Raw genomic sequence first — 17,730 nt, 5'->3', positions numbered from 1 at the left:
AATGAATCAGGAGGTTTTTGTGATGGGTAGAGCTCTTGCTACAGCATTATTCAACCTTAACATTATGATCACCTTCTTGTTTCTGCACTCATGGTCCATTCTCTCAGCTTCACTATACACATGAGCATTTTGTAGTTCTATAATTACAGATTATAGTCCATCTGTTGCAATCCAAACATTGTTTGCCCCCTTTCACGCTGTCTTTCAATGTTCAGGACATCCACAGGACCATTACATGAAACTACAAAGTGCTCGTGTAGTGGAACTCAGAGGTGTAAGGAGGTGGTCATAATGTTACAGTTGATTGGTTTATGCACTGTGTTCATGTTTTAGGTGTGCGTGTGTGTATGTATGTGTGTGTATATATATATATATATATATATATATATATAGCACCGTTGAAGAGGTCCTGTAAAACACAAAATCCATGCCAGTCCGACCTACGCACATGTGTTACTGGTTGGGGAGGAAAATGGAGCACCCAGAGGAAACCCACACACACACACAGGGTGAACACACCAAACTCCTCACAGACTCCTCACTGGAGCTATGTGACTGCAACACTACTGCACCATCATGCATTCCTTTTTTAAGATCTGTTCCACTTAATATAGAGAGAAATCTTACTTTAATTTAAAACCATAAAACCATGTGTTACCGTTATTAGCATTTTATTGTATTGTTTTTTATTTTTTGCAATGATTTTCTGCTACTTTTTTTGGGATCACTCTTATCCTATTGTCCATAGGCACCATTGTCTGTTGCTCTTCTGAGTTAAGCAACCCCAGGTAGCATTTTGACCTTAAAATTACAGCTTCAAAATCATTGTGATCCTTCACTGACATGTAACAGGGAAAATAGAGCCTCTGTTGTTGCTTCTCGACACAGCAGATACTGCACTATGTAACATTTTGAGACACAGCTTGAACAGCATCCCCTGCTCCCCTCCTAAACTGTCAGAGTGTTTCAAGAATTTCTTTGAGGCCATCTGGAAGTCATTCTCTATGGCCTTGGTGAGCTCCTCCCCACACCCTAGGTTTAGCCTCTGCAGTTGCCAAAGCTGCAGAATTTTTCACCTTCAGGTACGTTAGTCCAGTTGACAGTTTCCCTCACCACTGGAGTCCACCACCCGGTTCTTAGGTTGCCCCAGTAACAGGTAATTGACCACAGCTATGTGCAGCCACTTTCACAAAGGAGGTGATTTTTGTTTTTTGCGAATAACAATTTATTTGGATTCACAATAATTACAACAAATATGCACCAGTACACACACATTCACTACACGCAACAAACATACACATAATAATATACAGTATAACCACCAGAGGTAACAATAGACCCCCCCCCCCCTTTTTCAAATATGATCCTTCACAAACCAATCTTAGGTTCATTTCTCGTACAACGACGGAGCCTAGCAGTGAACTAACGTGGTGCGATGCATCGTTAAACTAACCAACATCTGAACTCCGCCAGTTTCCCAAAACGGTCATAATTTGTTAGTACCAGTAGTTTGAACTATGTTGGTTCCAGATGATTTTGGTCTGGCTTTCACAGTGGGAAACTTGCAAAAACTCACGCATTTTGTAAAATTATGTGAAAATATGAGAGTTGTGACGGCATTTACTCATATTGTAATCATATATAATCAGCAGCAAAAAGAATAACGTTACTTGAATTAAAAATAAATGCATATTTTTAAATAAAATAAAAGAAATAACAGTGATAAAAGACAAAGATTGTTTTGTAACAAAAAATAATATTTCAGTGTATTTATCGTTATAAAAAATAGATATTAAGTATATTAGAAAAGTTTATAAATATGACGGCGAGAAATCTCAGCAGTGTTCCTCAGTGGCGCAGTGGGCTACACGTGAAAACCATGCATTTCTGTGTCGCACAGAGGTGGGTTCGAGACCCGAGAGCGTTCATTGTATTGTTTTTATAACAGCAACTGAAGCTCTCACTGATGAATCATTGATTTACTAAAGTACTGTATTCTGTACTTTAAGTATTCTGTTGCCTCTTCTAATATATATATTTGTAGTATATACCAACACGATAGCATCTTTTTACACACACACACACACACACACACACACAATAATGGTACAGTTAAAATGCCAGTTGTCTTTTTTCATCCTTTGTTTGAACTTTTTTTTTTTTTTACCTCTGGGTGAGTTCTGTAGTAATTAAACAGTATAGAGCAGGTGGGAAATCTGTGAGAAAACAACTGCTAAATGTTTATGCCCTAATCTCACACTTAAAAAAAATGGTTCTACAAGTGTTCTTTAGTAAAGACAACGGTTCTATATAGAACACTTGAAAAACCTTTGCTTCCTTTGCATCATGAAAGTGTTCTTCAGATTGATGGAGAATGTGCTTTAGATGGTTCTATAGAGCACCTTGTAGAAAACGCTTCTGTATGGCACCACAAATGGTTCCTTTATTGTTACAAGTTTGAAATCATAATAATAGGAGAACACTTTTGTGTGCCGTGTAGAACAATTTTCTAAATGTTACTATATAGAGCCATCTACAGCACATTCTCCATCAGTCTGAAGAACACTGTCATAATACAAAGAAACCTTTAATCTTTCTAAGGTTCTTCAAGTGTTTCGGGTTCTATAGAGAACCATTTCTCCCCCAGGGCTGGGCTGTCCCCTGGACCCCAGAATCCCCTCAGTCTGGGAGCTCATCTGCCCATCCTGCTGCCTCAAAGGCCACAGAGGCCAGTGCAGTGTATAGCTCCTCAGATCCCCAGTGTCCCCCACCCACCAGAGAGTAATTAATATAGCTCTTTATGTGTATTAATGTACTGGTTGTATAATGAGTAGCTTTTTTTCACTTTTATAGACCTTGATTGATCCTTTCTGTATCCAATCCCTTCTACCCATTCCCATACTTCAAAAAAAGGCCTGTAAATCAGGCTTATGTGCTACCCCAAAGTGATGTGTGGTGTATTTAGTGATGAATGAATTTATAAATCTTTATCTATTTAAAAAGATATGTTGACATTCCTTCTGTGAACTGAAGATAAAATAATATTCAAATCCATCTTGAACTACTACATTAAAGTTATTATATCCCCAACATATAACTTAAATATGTAATGTCATTATTGTTTCAAGTGGGACAAGATGAGACAGACTATTGCTGGAAAAATATACCATAACACAGTGTTGAGGGAATGAAAGCTGCTAACCTTTAAGTATTGCCCTCTTGTTCCTTTTATTAAAACTTATCTCTAAGCTCACACAATGTATTTCATAATGGTCATTTATAGTTCAAAGCATCAGGTATATATAAAAAAAAATCATGGTTTTAAAAACCAGGGTTTTAAATGATGACTGTGTATTAATACCAGTTTTTTAATATACATTTTTCAAAACTTTTTATAATTGCTATAAAATTAAATGAAATATAAACATTAATAATAATTTTAATATAAATAACATTATATTTAATTTATTTGCAATATATTATATTATTTAATTTTATTATTTATTATACTATATATGCACACACTATACAGTACCCTAATTCTACTGTGTCTTCTGTCATCGATGACGTAGTCACCAGGAACTAAGCTTCTAACCACAGACCTAAGGCTGTAGTTCCAACACAACTGAACGACAGTGTTGCGAACGTTCGGTAGAACTATGGTTTTGAGAAACACCTGTGTCGTTTAACGATGGTTTGGACTATGCAAGTTACCAACGTAGTTACCTCAATAGTTCCAACGACTGTTTTGAGAAACACTTGCATTGCAACTGCATCGTTCCAACTATATAAATTGCTAACGTAGTTAGCAACTATACTTTTGGGAAACAAACCAATGTCTAGTTGCTGACAATTTTGAAGTAGTCTTACGAAGCTTGGCTGTAGACCGTTCTAAGATCAAATGTCAAACACAATGGAGGTCTTTAACACAGACCTTTCAGACCCCATATCACCTACCTCCTCTAGAAAGTGTGAACATTTCTCTCATATGCCACTTTCACACATGCACGGTAATCCAAAAATGCTCCGGAGTTTACCTGCAGGAGCTGTGTCACCTGCATATTTTGTCCCGGACATTAATCAGACATTGGCCTCCTAGCACCCTAGTAAATACTCTGTTCTCGTGTGCACCGACTGAGACTTTACCCAGAGCGGTGTTTGGAGTTTCTCCTGCATGCACTGCACAGGTGATGCTCCATGCCTTAAGCACGCATTTAAAGCACTGCTGAGAGAGCACACCTGACACAGAAAATCTCCAAATGTTCACTGCATGTGTGAAAGGATGACTCCAAGATATCTCCAGACCTGATACTCCGGAGATTCTCTGGAGGTGATGTGTGAAAGAGGCAAAAAGTGAGGGTTGACATCTATTTGGGCAGATTACAATGCTAGTCTTTCCCTGCAAATCCTCACTGAATGACAGTGTTGCGTCTGTTGGAAATGGTGTTCAAAACATACAGCCTCAGGTCAGAAGACATGACCAACAAGTCAGTTATTGACTTTTGGATCAATGTTCTCTGGTACAAATTGCAGTCATGAGTAAGTTTATGTATGGATATGGTGTTAATTGTGGACTAGCGCTGAAGTCCAATAACAACCCACCACTCAAGAACAGATCAGACAGGCTGTTCCTCCCCATCACTCATCTATAGGTTTCCCAGTCATTGGTAATATACTCTTTGAAGTCCCCCAGTAAAACAATGGAGTCAGTGCATGGAATCCTTTCCAGAATTTCACCCACTATCCACAAAAAGGCTACAACTATTGAACTGCTGTTGGGTGCATATGCAAACACAGTAGTCAAAGTTTTCCTCCCTCTAAGCCGAAAAGGTCCTCATTCATGAAATATTAGTAAAAACAAGAGCAAAATATGTTATGACCACAGCATTGAAAAAATAGAAAAGAAATAGGATTCAGAGAATGAATCTATATAATTCTGAGAAAAATGTCAGAACAATTCTGAAAAGCAAGTCAGAATATTTTGTGAAACATTATATTTATGCTTATATTTACATGTAATGGCTGAATTACTCCACAATGGCGCAACGTACTGTGTTGAGTTTTGGGCCAATTGACACTCTGTGGTCTCTCACAGTGAAATAAATATCTTCAATGTCTGCAACTCCAACTCTAATGACACTAGCCTGGGATTTGTGAGCATTCACACAACTGTCCAGTGCCTCTCACCCTGTGAAACTGCCGAGTAGGAGAGAGACCAACTCCTGTAGAAGAATCTGGTTCCCAAGCACAAACTGTGCATAGAATTGAGGCATCTAGCTGGTAACTCCATCTCCATCTCCATCCATGTTCCATGAGCCACTTTGCACTGCCAAGGTCCATCCTGCTAAGACCTGGGCCAGACAGCCATTGTACCCATAATCTGGATCTTGTGGGTGGTTTGTCAACATGATCCTCCTGTGTTGCCTCTTCAGACTGAGCCCAGCTAGGTTCTGTGCGCTGCCCAGCCACCAGCCCCTCACCCCTTGTTGTTCGACATTACCCCCAGATCTGGTTTCAGGTGTAGGTCCTGGTAACCCTCTCAAGGTCAGGGTAGACTGTGTTCTTTTACTTACACCAGTTCTTTGATTTCACAATGGGATACCCTACTGTAATCTCACAGACCCCAATGACATAGACTTGGAGGTAGTTAGACCACACAAGCCCTTCTGCCACAACAAAGCCCCCAAAGGATCATAGAAATCTTTATGACCACAATGCAAGTGTGTTCTCATTTATATTTTAGCTTTTTTCAAAGTTGAATAGGGTGTATTGTAGAGGACAAATTCCCTCTGCCTTTCATCCATGTATGGAAGATTAAGGAATGCCGGATTAAAATTAAACTAAGGTTTTTGGCCTTTGAAATTGGGCAATGGCTATAAAAAATGCTGAATACATTCCAGACAAGGCCCAAGTCACTGCTGGGGGAAATTAAGAAGCTTAACAGTACTGTAGTAATGGTGAACCTCCCTGGAATAATAATGAAGTTAGGAATAAATGGCTCCAAACATCCTGGCTGGTAATTTGTAGGAAAGCAAACAAAATTTATAAGGCTCACCAGAAGAAAACCTTTTGTTTTTACGTCACCCGGAAGCTCCTGGAATTTTCTATGCTAGTTATGTTATCAGATGGGAAAGAATGGATGAAATATGTGTGCTGTAAATAGAAAATTGTGCTCAGTATGATATCAGAGTTGTATTGTATCAGCTGATAATTGCATTGGGCTGATTCTTTGATTTTGCAGATATTTCGAAAAGGATAATTGCTGGTGCAATTATTTGGATGCTGGAAAAATCCTCTCAGACTAGGAATAGTCTTAGATTCTTTGATTTGTATGCTCAAGTCTCATAAGACACTATTAGAGAGGACACGTTCATTCCAAGTTATGTTTGTTGCAAGAATGAGATAATTTGTTAATGCAGGGGTGCCAAAATGTTTGACAAATTGAAAAATTTTGATAAGGGTGTTTTTTGTGGTTGAATTTACAATTAAATTTACCAAAACATTTTATATATGTTTCAGATTTACAGTGTGATTGTTGAGCTACAACAAAAACATTTTAAGAATCAAAACTGTAAATAAATGTCATTCTGTTTCTTAATGTAAGTGTTCTGTGATAATATATCTAAATTATTATCACATTGTTTATTTCATGCTTTGATGTGTGCTTTATTTTTGAGGAATAATGAACCAGAAATACATATTATAGCCTATTGTAGTTGTTTTAAAATGCAGCAATTTTCACTGTGTGTGCATGTGGGTGTACTTTCCCAGCAACAGTGCAGTTTCCTAGCTGTCCTAAGAGAAATTCAGTGTTATGTTAGCGATGATGTATGGTCACAAGGGTAAACATGGACACTTCTAGCTAATCTTATAAGCATCGATTTATATAATCCGAATATCTTGTTTTGTGTTCAAATTGGGAAGTAATTGCTAAGCTGCTTAATCGGAATATATTTTTAATAAGTTATTTTGACAGCCTATATTTTGACTTCAGACACAAAACTAGCTGATGGACTATGCTTGGTCTAAAGAGAAAGTAATGTGGCAGTAAATGTAGAATTTTTTTTTCACCAAACCCTCACTTTCTTTTTCTTTTTCAGGTAGTAGTCACTTACGTGCCCCACTAGCTATTGTCCGCCCTGGCAGTGGTCCGCGGGGTGGCCCTCAGGAGGAGATCCAAAGACTGCGCTTCAGACCCACTGTAGGCAATATTCAGCTGCCAGAGGGAGCTGAGGCCAAGTTCAACTGCTCTATCAATGTACAAGACTTCTTAAGACAGGGGTTGAAAATCTTGTGGTTCAAGGATGGCAGAGAAATCCCCTATGGTGTCCAGACAGAAGTACCCAACCTGGAAACAACTAACCTTATCTCTACCGTCAGGTTAGCTCTATATATTTAGTTTGGAGCTGATATATTATCGTTGTCCAAAGAAAAACATGTACATTTTTGTTAATTTTTCATTTACTACATCATTTGAACACAGGTGACTTTCACATTGTGAAGCATTCTTCAGACCCACAGTGACTCTGAACAGGATAAAGTGGTTGCAGGATATGCATGAATGAATGAATGAATGATTGTATGTATGCAAGTGATTTTTTTTTTCTGTCAGTATTAAGAGTGTCCAGCGAGCAGATGCTGGTGACTACCGCTGCAGACTGAGGATCAGCAACAGAGTGATTGAATCAAATCCGATCTTAATGGAAATAGCTGGTTAGTACCTCTGATCACTGACACTGACACAAATTCAGACACTGACACAGATTTTGAACATCACAGTGTTGAATGTTAAGGTTCAAATCATTTTAAATGCACTTTAAAAATTCAGCAACTGTTAATTGTTAACAGTTAAAAAAAACAGCTGTTAACAGTTTACAAAAACAGCAACCCTGTTTTTTAAATACTACTTGACCAGTATAAACAGTTATCTGAAGCTTTGGCCCCACTTATTTTTATATTGCTGTTTTACAGTGATTCTTTATTAAAGCCTTATTCCTAATGGAGTCCAAGCTGTTCAACTTAGTTTAACAGATTTTTACTTCCTATATATGCATTTTGTCATTTTTGTATTTGTAACTATAAATATACATGCCTTAATGAAATCCTCCTGACATGGCTGTCTTCTTTTCAGAAGCTCTTTGGGGCTCGGAACCCTTGGTTGTTCCTGTACGGTTCCCCAGTGTACATCTGTCTCAGGAGCAGATTAGTAAACTGCGCTTTAAACCCACTATGGGCACTATCAAACTGTCAGAGGAAAATGAGGTGAAGTTCAACTGCTCCATTGATTATAGCATCATAGGCCAGGAACTGAGCATTATATGGTTTAAGGATGGCAAAGAAATACCTGATGGAATTCAGACTGAAGTGTACAACCAGGGAACAGTAAACCTCTTATCAACCATCAGGTAAGCAGAAAACTAAGCAAAACAGTCTTTAAAATGTAAAGCTGTTTGTGTTTTTTTTTTTTTTTTTCTTGGGCATATGGTTTCAGAAAAAAACTTGTATTGTTATAGTGCCTGTATATTTTGCGGAAGATATTTAAACTTAAAGTATTTTACACTAACTCACCATCCACTGAAAGGCTCAAACTAAGTGTTTATGTCTAAAGTTTTCTGAACACAACCTATTATTCTAAGTATTAGTGGGATGTTTCTTACCCTTTACTGTAATCACAGCTTCTGTCTTTTGGGGAAGGCTTTGCACTAGATGTAGGAACACTGCCTTGCACAATGAGCACTTCTAAAAATAGCTGAATTTACTACTAGGGGTGTGTATTGTCTTTTGGACATTTTTTTATGTATAGTATACTTGTATAACTTTGTATGTGACAATAAAGATTCTATTCTATTCTATTCTATTCTATTCTATTCTATTTTATAGCTTCAGCCTGGTAAAAAGGGAAAGTCTCTTTCTAGGCACACACACATTAAATACAAATATAAAACATCAAAAAAGATAAATATCAGCCTCACAACAGCTGCATTATCATTTAAAATGTCTGTATGTATATGAAGTATAACTAAGATATACATTTGAATATTTTGGCTGAAATTAATATGTATTTATGTGCCATTTTAGTATTAAGAAAGTCAAACGATCAGATGCTGGCAAGTACTGTTGCAGACTGAGTGTCAGTAACAAAGTGATTGAGTCAAATCCCATCATTATTGAGGTGGAGGGTGAGTGAATGTTGACTTTGAATACCTGAGGAAGAATTTATTTATTTATTTATTTATTTATTTTGTAGTGTTTTTTAGATCTTTGGAAGTATCACTCTTTCTGTTTTTTTTTTTTTTTCTGTGCAGGACTTCCAACTTTCACCAAACAGCCAAGTGATGTAAACGTAACACGGAATACCTCTTTTAGTTTGACTTGTGAGGCAGTTGGTCCCCCAAACCCAGTCATTATTCAGTGGCTTCAAGAAGGCAAAAAGATAAACCAAATCGGACCCTCTCCCAACACGGTCACTATCCAAGGTGTGTCTGTGTTTACATTTATTTTTACAGGATTTTGCAGATACTATTATCAAGAGCAATAATTTCAGACATATTACAAAGCAAGGTTTATACAGAGTTAGGAGTCTTACCTAAGGCCCTCTTAATAGCAGTGTTCCTATCCAAATAAAAAGCAAATCCTATGTGCTGTAAAGTTTGCTTTTGAGTGTTAAATTCTTTATTACAGTTGCAGGGACTTATGTTCTCCATCTTCATTTCAGTTATCTTGAACTGATAAAAATTCAGGAAAACACTAGCTGCATAAGAAAGTGCTACAAAACTGAACAACTCAAGCATTGTCAACACTCTCTTGGCTCTTTTCCACCACAAGAACTCTGATTCTTGAATCAATTTTGTGGAACCTTGGTGCTATCCATCAAACCAGCCTGCGTTTCCACCAGCCATTCATCTGCAACAGGAGTGTTGCACTGTCGCTATGGTTAAATACAGCAACAGCGCCAGAGTCAAAAATAAATGGACAAAATCGTGACAGGATCCTTGTTTATTCTTTGTTTACAGGGGGTTTAGATAAGAGTGAGATATGGTAAACATATATATTTTGGGTACATTTAGAGCTCTGAGCCATCCTGCTGAGCTTGTGAACAGCGGAGAAATGTAGCCAACGCACCTCATGTTGCTAAACACATCCCCACAAACACACACAAACCGAACATTTTGTTTTATATCCAATTATTTATTTATATAAAATATTGTAAATGACCCTGTCCAGCTCCACTACATAATAACACTTTATTTGAGATTCTTAAGCTTGACATGCCCACAAATGACATCACAGTTCATGCTGAAGAAAATATATATCAAAACATAAAAGTATTGGGTCTGCGCATGTGCAGAAAGGCAACTCGACAGAACACCTGGTTTTTCATTGGTGGATAATTCTAATCTTGAAGTTAAAGGTGACATTCATGATTTTCATAAAAAAACACTTTTTAAAATAAAATTCTGAGGATGTTTTCTCACCATTTGCTAGCTTTCCAGTCTGTTTGCACACTCAAAATCAGTGTAATGTGTTTACGAAACCCCAGTACCTCTAAAAGCCAACTTACAAACAACACTCATTTTCTTTTCTCCACTTTAAATGCTTCTAATCGTAAACAAACCAGAGAGAACCATGTTTTCCCATAAATGTAGATGTTCTCTTTAAGATCTATAAACAGCACCAGTATAAATCAGTGATCACCGTTGTGCCCTTACTATTTCTTAGTTCTTTTCTTTGTCTGTTGTGATTTGTAGTGCAAGGTATGTTTGTTACAGTAAGTTGACTGTATCAGGAAGAATCTTTTATCTAGAGTAGTCAGACCTGTCAAGTGGTAGAAAACTGGTGAATTAATATATGTATGTATGTGTGTGTGTGTGTGTGCACGGTGACAGAAGGAAGCTGGCTTTGTCTTAACTGATATGTCACAAAGTACTTAACATACCCATTTGTTTACTTCAAGCCCCTGACTGTATTCTACTGCAAGCAGGAGCGAAAAGGTCAGATATTTCTTTGTTTCACTGTGTGCGATAGGGAGAGTGAGAGAGAGAAAAAAGAGAAAGAGAGAAATTGGGGGAAGGGGACAGAGTTGGGGGTGGGGTGAGAGAGAAACAGTTTAGTCACACAAAAGAGCTCTTTGAGGTTGTGCCAATGAGAGGCTGGAGGACAGAGAGGCAGTGGTCAGTGGACAGCAGGCCACACTCCACACTCCACATGCTCAAGGCAGTTACAATAATAATACCCACCTTCCTGCAAGTAATGGTGCAGTCATTTTACTTATGTAATAAGTTAAGTTTGGGTAAAGGACTGTGCATGAAGCACATCCTCCAACACGTTAAGAGCTGTATAAATCTTCATCTCTCACTTCACTTTCCTGTAACAAAAATGTTGCATCCTATTACCACACCATTACCTTCCAATCTTCCATTACTACTTTCTCCTGTTTAACATGGTTTGTTTGGCTTTTGTGACACCCCATGTCAGGTGAGTTGCATTTTTTTTTCTGTGAAGTGCCATTTTTTGAATGAGATGAAGATCAAAATTACTTTATAGTCTCTGCATGAACCATTTTATGTTCAACCTTTAAAATGTTGTCTGAAAATTGTTTGTTTAATCTGGATACAGATAAGCATCTTTAGAGCAGCTTAGGAAAACTATATGTAATCTTTGAGTAAAATTGCACAGAATCAATGTGCTTTTGATACTAAAATATCCCTCAATATAATGTCGGCAGTGATTTGATTAATACCCTGTTTTGGCTAGAGTAGCCTAAAATTGTCTTCAAGTAAAATCTTTCAATAAACGTTTTTACATAACACAGTGACAGAAATAAAAAAGTAAATATAGTATAAGAAAAAACAACTAGGGTATGCATAATAAAAACTCTAGGTAAAAAAAAAATATATATATATATATATATATATATATATATATAATTTTCAGTCTTCCACTATAAAATGGGACAGCACTTCTACAAGTGCTGGTCATTAAATTAGAATATCATAAAAAAGTGCAAAAAGTGAAACTTGTATATTGGCCTTCAGCTCTTCTGCATTGTTGGGTCTGGCGAATTGCATCTTCCTCTTCACAAAACCCCATCGATTTTCTATGGGGTTATGGTCAGGTGAGTTTGCTGGCCAATTAATAACAGGAATACCATGGTCCTTAAACCAGGTACTGGTATCTTTGGCACTGTGTGCAGGTGCCAAGTCCTGTTGGCATGAAAATGAAATCTGCATCTCCATAAAGTTGGTCAGCAGCAAGAAGCATGAATTGCTCTAAAACCTCCTGGTTTAGGGAGGAATGCGATAGCTGAGACCCATGTCTTGCATACGTCTGTGTGTGGTGGTTCTTGAAGCACTGACTCCAGCTGCAGTCCAATCTTTGTGAATCTCCCCCACATTTTTGAATGGGTTTTGTTTCAGAATCCTCTCCAGGGTGTGGTTATCCCTATTGCTTGTACACTTTTCTACCACGTCTTTTCCTTCCCTTCACCTCTCTATTAATGTGCTTGGACACAGAGCTCTGTGAACATCCAGCCTCTTTAGCAATGACCTTTTGTGTCTTGCCCTGCTTGTGTAAGGTGTCAATGGTTGTCTTTTGGACAACTGTCAAGTCAGCAGTCTGATTGTGGAGCCTACAGAACTAGACTGAGAGATCATTTAAAGGCATTTGCAGGTGGTTTGAGCTAGAGTGTGTCACCAGGTGTCTTCAATATTGAACCTTCTCACAATATTCTAATTTTCTGAGATACTGAATTTGGGGTTTTCATTAGTTGTCAGTTATAATCAAATTAAAAGAAATAGACACTTGAAATATGTGTGTGATGAATGAGTATATTATACAAGTTTCACATTTTGAATGGAATTACTGAAATAAATCAACTTTTTCATTATATTCTAATTTTATGACCAGCACCTGTAGATTATGATACTTCATCAGAACACACATTAAAAAAAGAACAGTCCTTCATTCCCAGGCTACTTTCCCAGAACGTTGCTCTGAACGCTGGTCTGCTGATCTGCAGTGGTGTGTCTGTGTGTGTGTGTCTGTGTGTGTGTGTCTGTGTGTGTGTGTGTGTGTCTGTGTGTGTGTCTGTGTCTGTGTCTGTGTCTGTGTGTGTGTGTGTGTGAATAATCTGCTAATCCTGCAGGTACATTTTAATTCCGCTGCCCTACAGCTCTGAATTAACCCAGTGGAACTGTTACTTCTTTCCAAATTTGAAGAAAGATCACAGTGGAAAGTGATTTTCTTATGATAGCTGTAAATGATCATTTTTCAAGTAGAGACAATATTTTGTTTTTCAGGGAATTGAAAAGCTCATTTCTAGATGTAACAGATATATAAAAGTTAAATGTCATCATGAAAAATCTGTTGAAAATGGTTCTTTAAAACAGCTTTTGAAAAATTAGGCCATGTGGCACCCACTGCTCTGCATATTTCAGTGGTTTTTCCTTCTCTAGATAACCTGATCCTGCTAATCAGCTCATTTACACAAAAAGAAAAAACACAAAACGAGATTGTTATTAGAGGACCAGGGTTTGAGAATCTGTGTTCCGTGGCATCCTTGCTAAAATTCATTTTAGTACTTTTACTTTTTAGAGTGAACCATCAGTTACAAACTGGATTCCAAAAAAGTTGGGACACTAAACAAATTGTGAAGAAAAACTGAATGCGATGATGTGGAAGTGCCAACATCTAATATTTTATTCAGAATAGGACACAAATCACAGATCAAAAGTTTAAACTGAGAGAATGTATCATTTTAAGGGAAAATATGTTGTTTCAAAATTTCATGGCGTCAACAAATCCCAAAAATTTCAGACAAGGCCATTTTTTACCACTGTGTGGCATCACCCCTTCTTCTTACAACACTCAACAGACGTCTGGGGACAAAAGAGACCAGTTTCTCAAGTTTAGAAATAGGAATGCTCTCCTATTCATATCTAATACAGGCCTCTAACTGTTCAATCATTTTGGGCCTTCTTTGTCAATGACAATGCATTCTGGAAGTATTCCTGAGCCCATTCTGTTATTTCCTTGACAGTGGCATTCCTGTTTGAGGTGCATTGACGTTTAGGGGCCCGGAGATCACGAGCATTCCAGTAGAGTTTTACAGCCTTGACCCTTACGCACAGCAATTGTTCCAGATTTTCTGAATCTTTTGATTCAGACACCATCTTGGCTTCAGAGAGACAATGACACTCTGAAAAGCTCTTTTTATACCCAATCATGTTGTCAATTGACCTAATTAGTGTTAATTGGTCTTCCAGCTGTTCGTTATATGCTCAATTTCCTTTTTCCAGCCACTTATTGCTACTTGTCCCAACCTTTTGTGGATTTGTTGACACTGTGAAATTTTGAATCAACCTATTTTTCCTTTAAAATGTTACATTTACTCAGATTAAACTTTTGATCTGTCATCTATGTTCTATTACAAATAAAATATTGACAATTGCCAAATCCACCACATTGCATTCAGTTTTTATTCACAATTTGTTTAGTGTCCCAAATTTTTTGAAATCCGGTTTGTATAATAACCTCTCATTCCTACATAATGGCTTACTTAATGAGATCTCATTATCCAAAAAATCTGATTAAATGATGTAGCCACCCTCTGTCAGTTATTCTTTAGTGTAATTATCAAGGTTCATTAGTCTATATGGTAAAAATCTTTGAAAAATTTGCTCATCCAGGAATCGGAAAACTGTCATTCTCTTGCTAGCTTTTGGTGTCACTGTGGTGGTACCCTTAATGTTACATATTCAGTACCTTTTAATTAGGGAACATAATTGCACCTTATTCTGTTATAATTGTAAATTTTTAAATTGTGTTGATTTCTTATGCCCCATTTAATTTCCAGGGCATATTTTTATTTTGCACAGTTCTGTAATGAAATCAAATTTGCACCTCTCCATCTGAAGAAGGGAATGTAATGTACATTTATGGAACACAACTAGACATTAAGACCTCTGTTGTACAAAGAAATGCACAATTCACAAACTCAAGACAAAACATAAACAAGTGAAGCAAAATTAATAAAAACACAATATTGAGACGATAATAAAACAGGGGGAATCCTTGGACACAGGTCTGCGTTCCCAAATCTTGCATAGGAAAGTATTAATAAACCAAAATAGAATCTCCTGTCATACAATATCGGGTCTTATTACTGACACATTAACGCCAAAGTAACCATTTGTCATTAAAGACATCAGTTTGCATTCAGAGCATAAACATTATTCTCTCCATAATATATAAGTCATAAACTAAAACTATCCATTAATTTACCGTTAGTGAATCCTTTTTAAACCATTTCTGGTCAAGGCATGTTTACATGCCACTAAAAGCACTCTAAGCAGGTATTTATCTCACTTAGTTCCTCCAAACCACAAAGGTAAATTACTTGGAAAATCCAAATGAATTTTCATCTTAAAAACTGGTTCCAGGATGCTATGAATATTTTTCCAAAATTAAGCCACAGGGGGACAGTTCCAGAAGATGTGGAAATGATTTGCTACAGTTTTTCCACATGATCTTCAGCAAACGATCCAACCAGAATAATAGAGCTTTTGAGCTGGAGTAAAGAAAAAACAAACCAGATTCTTCCAGCTAAAGATTGTCAAGGAAGGGGAGCTTCTTGTCGAACATTGCTGTCTACAAATCCTGTCCCATTTGTCATGTGTTATTAGAAGCTTACACTATGTTTCCCATCTTGCTTTAATTTTCTAGGTATGGTCTCTTTTTTCTGTAAAGCTAAATAAATTTTCTAAGACTTTTTTGGTGAGTAGTACCTTCATAACCTTTCGCTGTTGTACCTTTTAAAGGCACATTTAAACTGTTTACCTTTAGTGACCAATAATGTACATGTACCGTAACCTTTTTTTCTGAGAGTGTAATTTTTCCCCCTTTGCTATAGTGACAGCTCTAACTCATCTGGGAAGGCCTTCTAATAGATGATGGACAACTTTTTGCAGCCATACAAATATAGGGAGATATTGGGTACTGATGGTGGATGATGAGTTTAGGATCACAAATGCCATAAGATTTTATTATTATTATTTTATTATTTTATTTACAATTACACTTCTACAATCCAAATGTTTTCGGGTCTGTATCCCTCTAGTTGATTCTTGCTGTTTTTTGAAAATTTCTGAGATTTTGTTCCAAAAGTATAAATATTATAACAATATCAGTGTGCTTTGTGGAAAAATTGAATGTGATCTTGCAGTGTATAATTTGGTTCCCAGTACTAAATACATTCTCTGGATTCAGGGGGTAATATACAATGCTGGTTATAATGGAGGACCTCCAAACCAGATAATTACATATCATCAGTTACAGTGTGTAAATGTGTCCTGCAGCTGAACAGCCTCTGGATCTCTCATGCTTCTGAATTTTCTTAGTTTTTAACAAGAAGGCAGCTGCCTCCCCTTGTTGTTTTAAAATGGTCCCTCTCCACAACCAATTTTTGTTTAGAAATAGTTCCACCACAAATGAAGTAAAAGTTGGGGGAAGTTCTGTATCTTTTTTTTTTCTTTTGAGAAAAGATAGATAGAGCAGATAATTCTTCAGTGCCAGTGTACTTACTTAATGAACTGTGAGTTTAGGCTGTCTCCTGAAACCACTTACTAAACTCCCCTTTCTTGGTTTTGGCTGAAGGCCTGCTATCTTGATTGCTGTATCTCTGTTGGCGCTGCTTTAAATACAACTCACTCTAAACTAGAGCTGGGCAATGAATTGAAAATTAATCGACATTCAGTACTTGTAATCGACATAATTTATTCTATAATGATTATATTGAAAAAATAATCATTCTAGAATGAAAGTGACTCGAGCAGCTCATACCATAGAAAAACACAGCGTCTGTAGATTGAATGTGTTTTGCTTTGACTTTAATTAAGACAAAACTGGACAAAAAGAAGTCAAATGTAAACACTAAGATAAAACGGTTTAAGTGACCAAAGCACAATCACACACCACATAAAAACAGTGCTCAGAAAACACGAGAGGAAAAATATTCCATATTTATTACTGGAGCATATTTACATTACAAGCCTTGTAACTGAACTATGAAGGTCAAAAACAAAATAATTGTTCATTAATCGTAATCATGGCAAAATGTACAATTAATCGTGATATTGATTTGTGCTCATTTCAGTAAGCACTACACAAAACACATTTGCTTTATGAACTTTTGGAAGCCTCCGTGGGGTCTGTTGCTGCTTGCTAATAGGGATATTATAAAACAGTTGTGTCCACAGTTTTTTGGCTTGAGATCTAGGTGTTACAGAATACAATGATTTGCAAATCCTTTTCAACATATATTCAATGGAATACACAACAAAGACAAGATACTTAATGTTCAAACGGATAAACTTCATTGATTTTTTGCAAATATTACCTCATTTTGAATTTGAGTCTCATATTTCATGTGAAGCAAGATAAATGTAATGGAAGTATGCTGCAAAAGGGGAAATAGAGGTTAAGCTGGTATTTTTAATAATTTGACATGACACAGAATCTATTAATATTAACATTCTTTTTCTACCCACATTACATGAAGAAATGGTCATAGGTAGCTGAACTCAGCTGTCTTTTGAACGTCAACAGTGTATACAATTTCAAATGTGTCTCATCTATGCCTTTAGACATTTTGATATAACAAAACTTGTAAACAATCAAACAAACAGCTTCCTGTTAACTCCAGCAGAGAAAGCAATGCACCCATTGTGACAG

General features: G+C 36.9%; 1 protein-coding gene across 1 annotated transcript in view; it reads left to right on the top strand.

Annotated features, from left to right (window-relative positions):
* mertka (c-mer proto-oncogene tyrosine kinase a) overlaps nt 1-17,730 on the top strand; it is a 44,847-nt gene that overhangs the window by 2,652 nt on the left and 24,465 nt on the right. The window contains exons 2-6 of the mRNA XM_066678464.1: nt 7,101-7,380; nt 7,613-7,713; nt 8,132-8,405; nt 9,079-9,179; nt 9,306-9,476. Of these exons, the coding sequence (XP_066534561.1) occupies nt 7,101-7,380; nt 7,613-7,713; nt 8,132-8,405; nt 9,079-9,179; nt 9,306-9,476 (927 nt within the window). The remainder of the gene's footprint in view (nt 1-7,100; nt 7,381-7,612; nt 7,714-8,131; nt 8,406-9,078; nt 9,180-9,305; nt 9,477-17,730) is intronic.

This window comes from Hoplias malabaricus, chromosome 8, assembly GCF_029633855.1.
Source record: "Hoplias malabaricus isolate fHopMal1 chromosome 8, fHopMal1.hap1, whole genome shotgun sequence".
Classification (NCBI taxonomy): Eukaryota; Metazoa; Chordata; class Actinopteri; order Characiformes; family Erythrinidae; genus Hoplias; species Hoplias malabaricus.
This window is presented reverse-complemented; position numbering and strand designations above follow the sequence as displayed.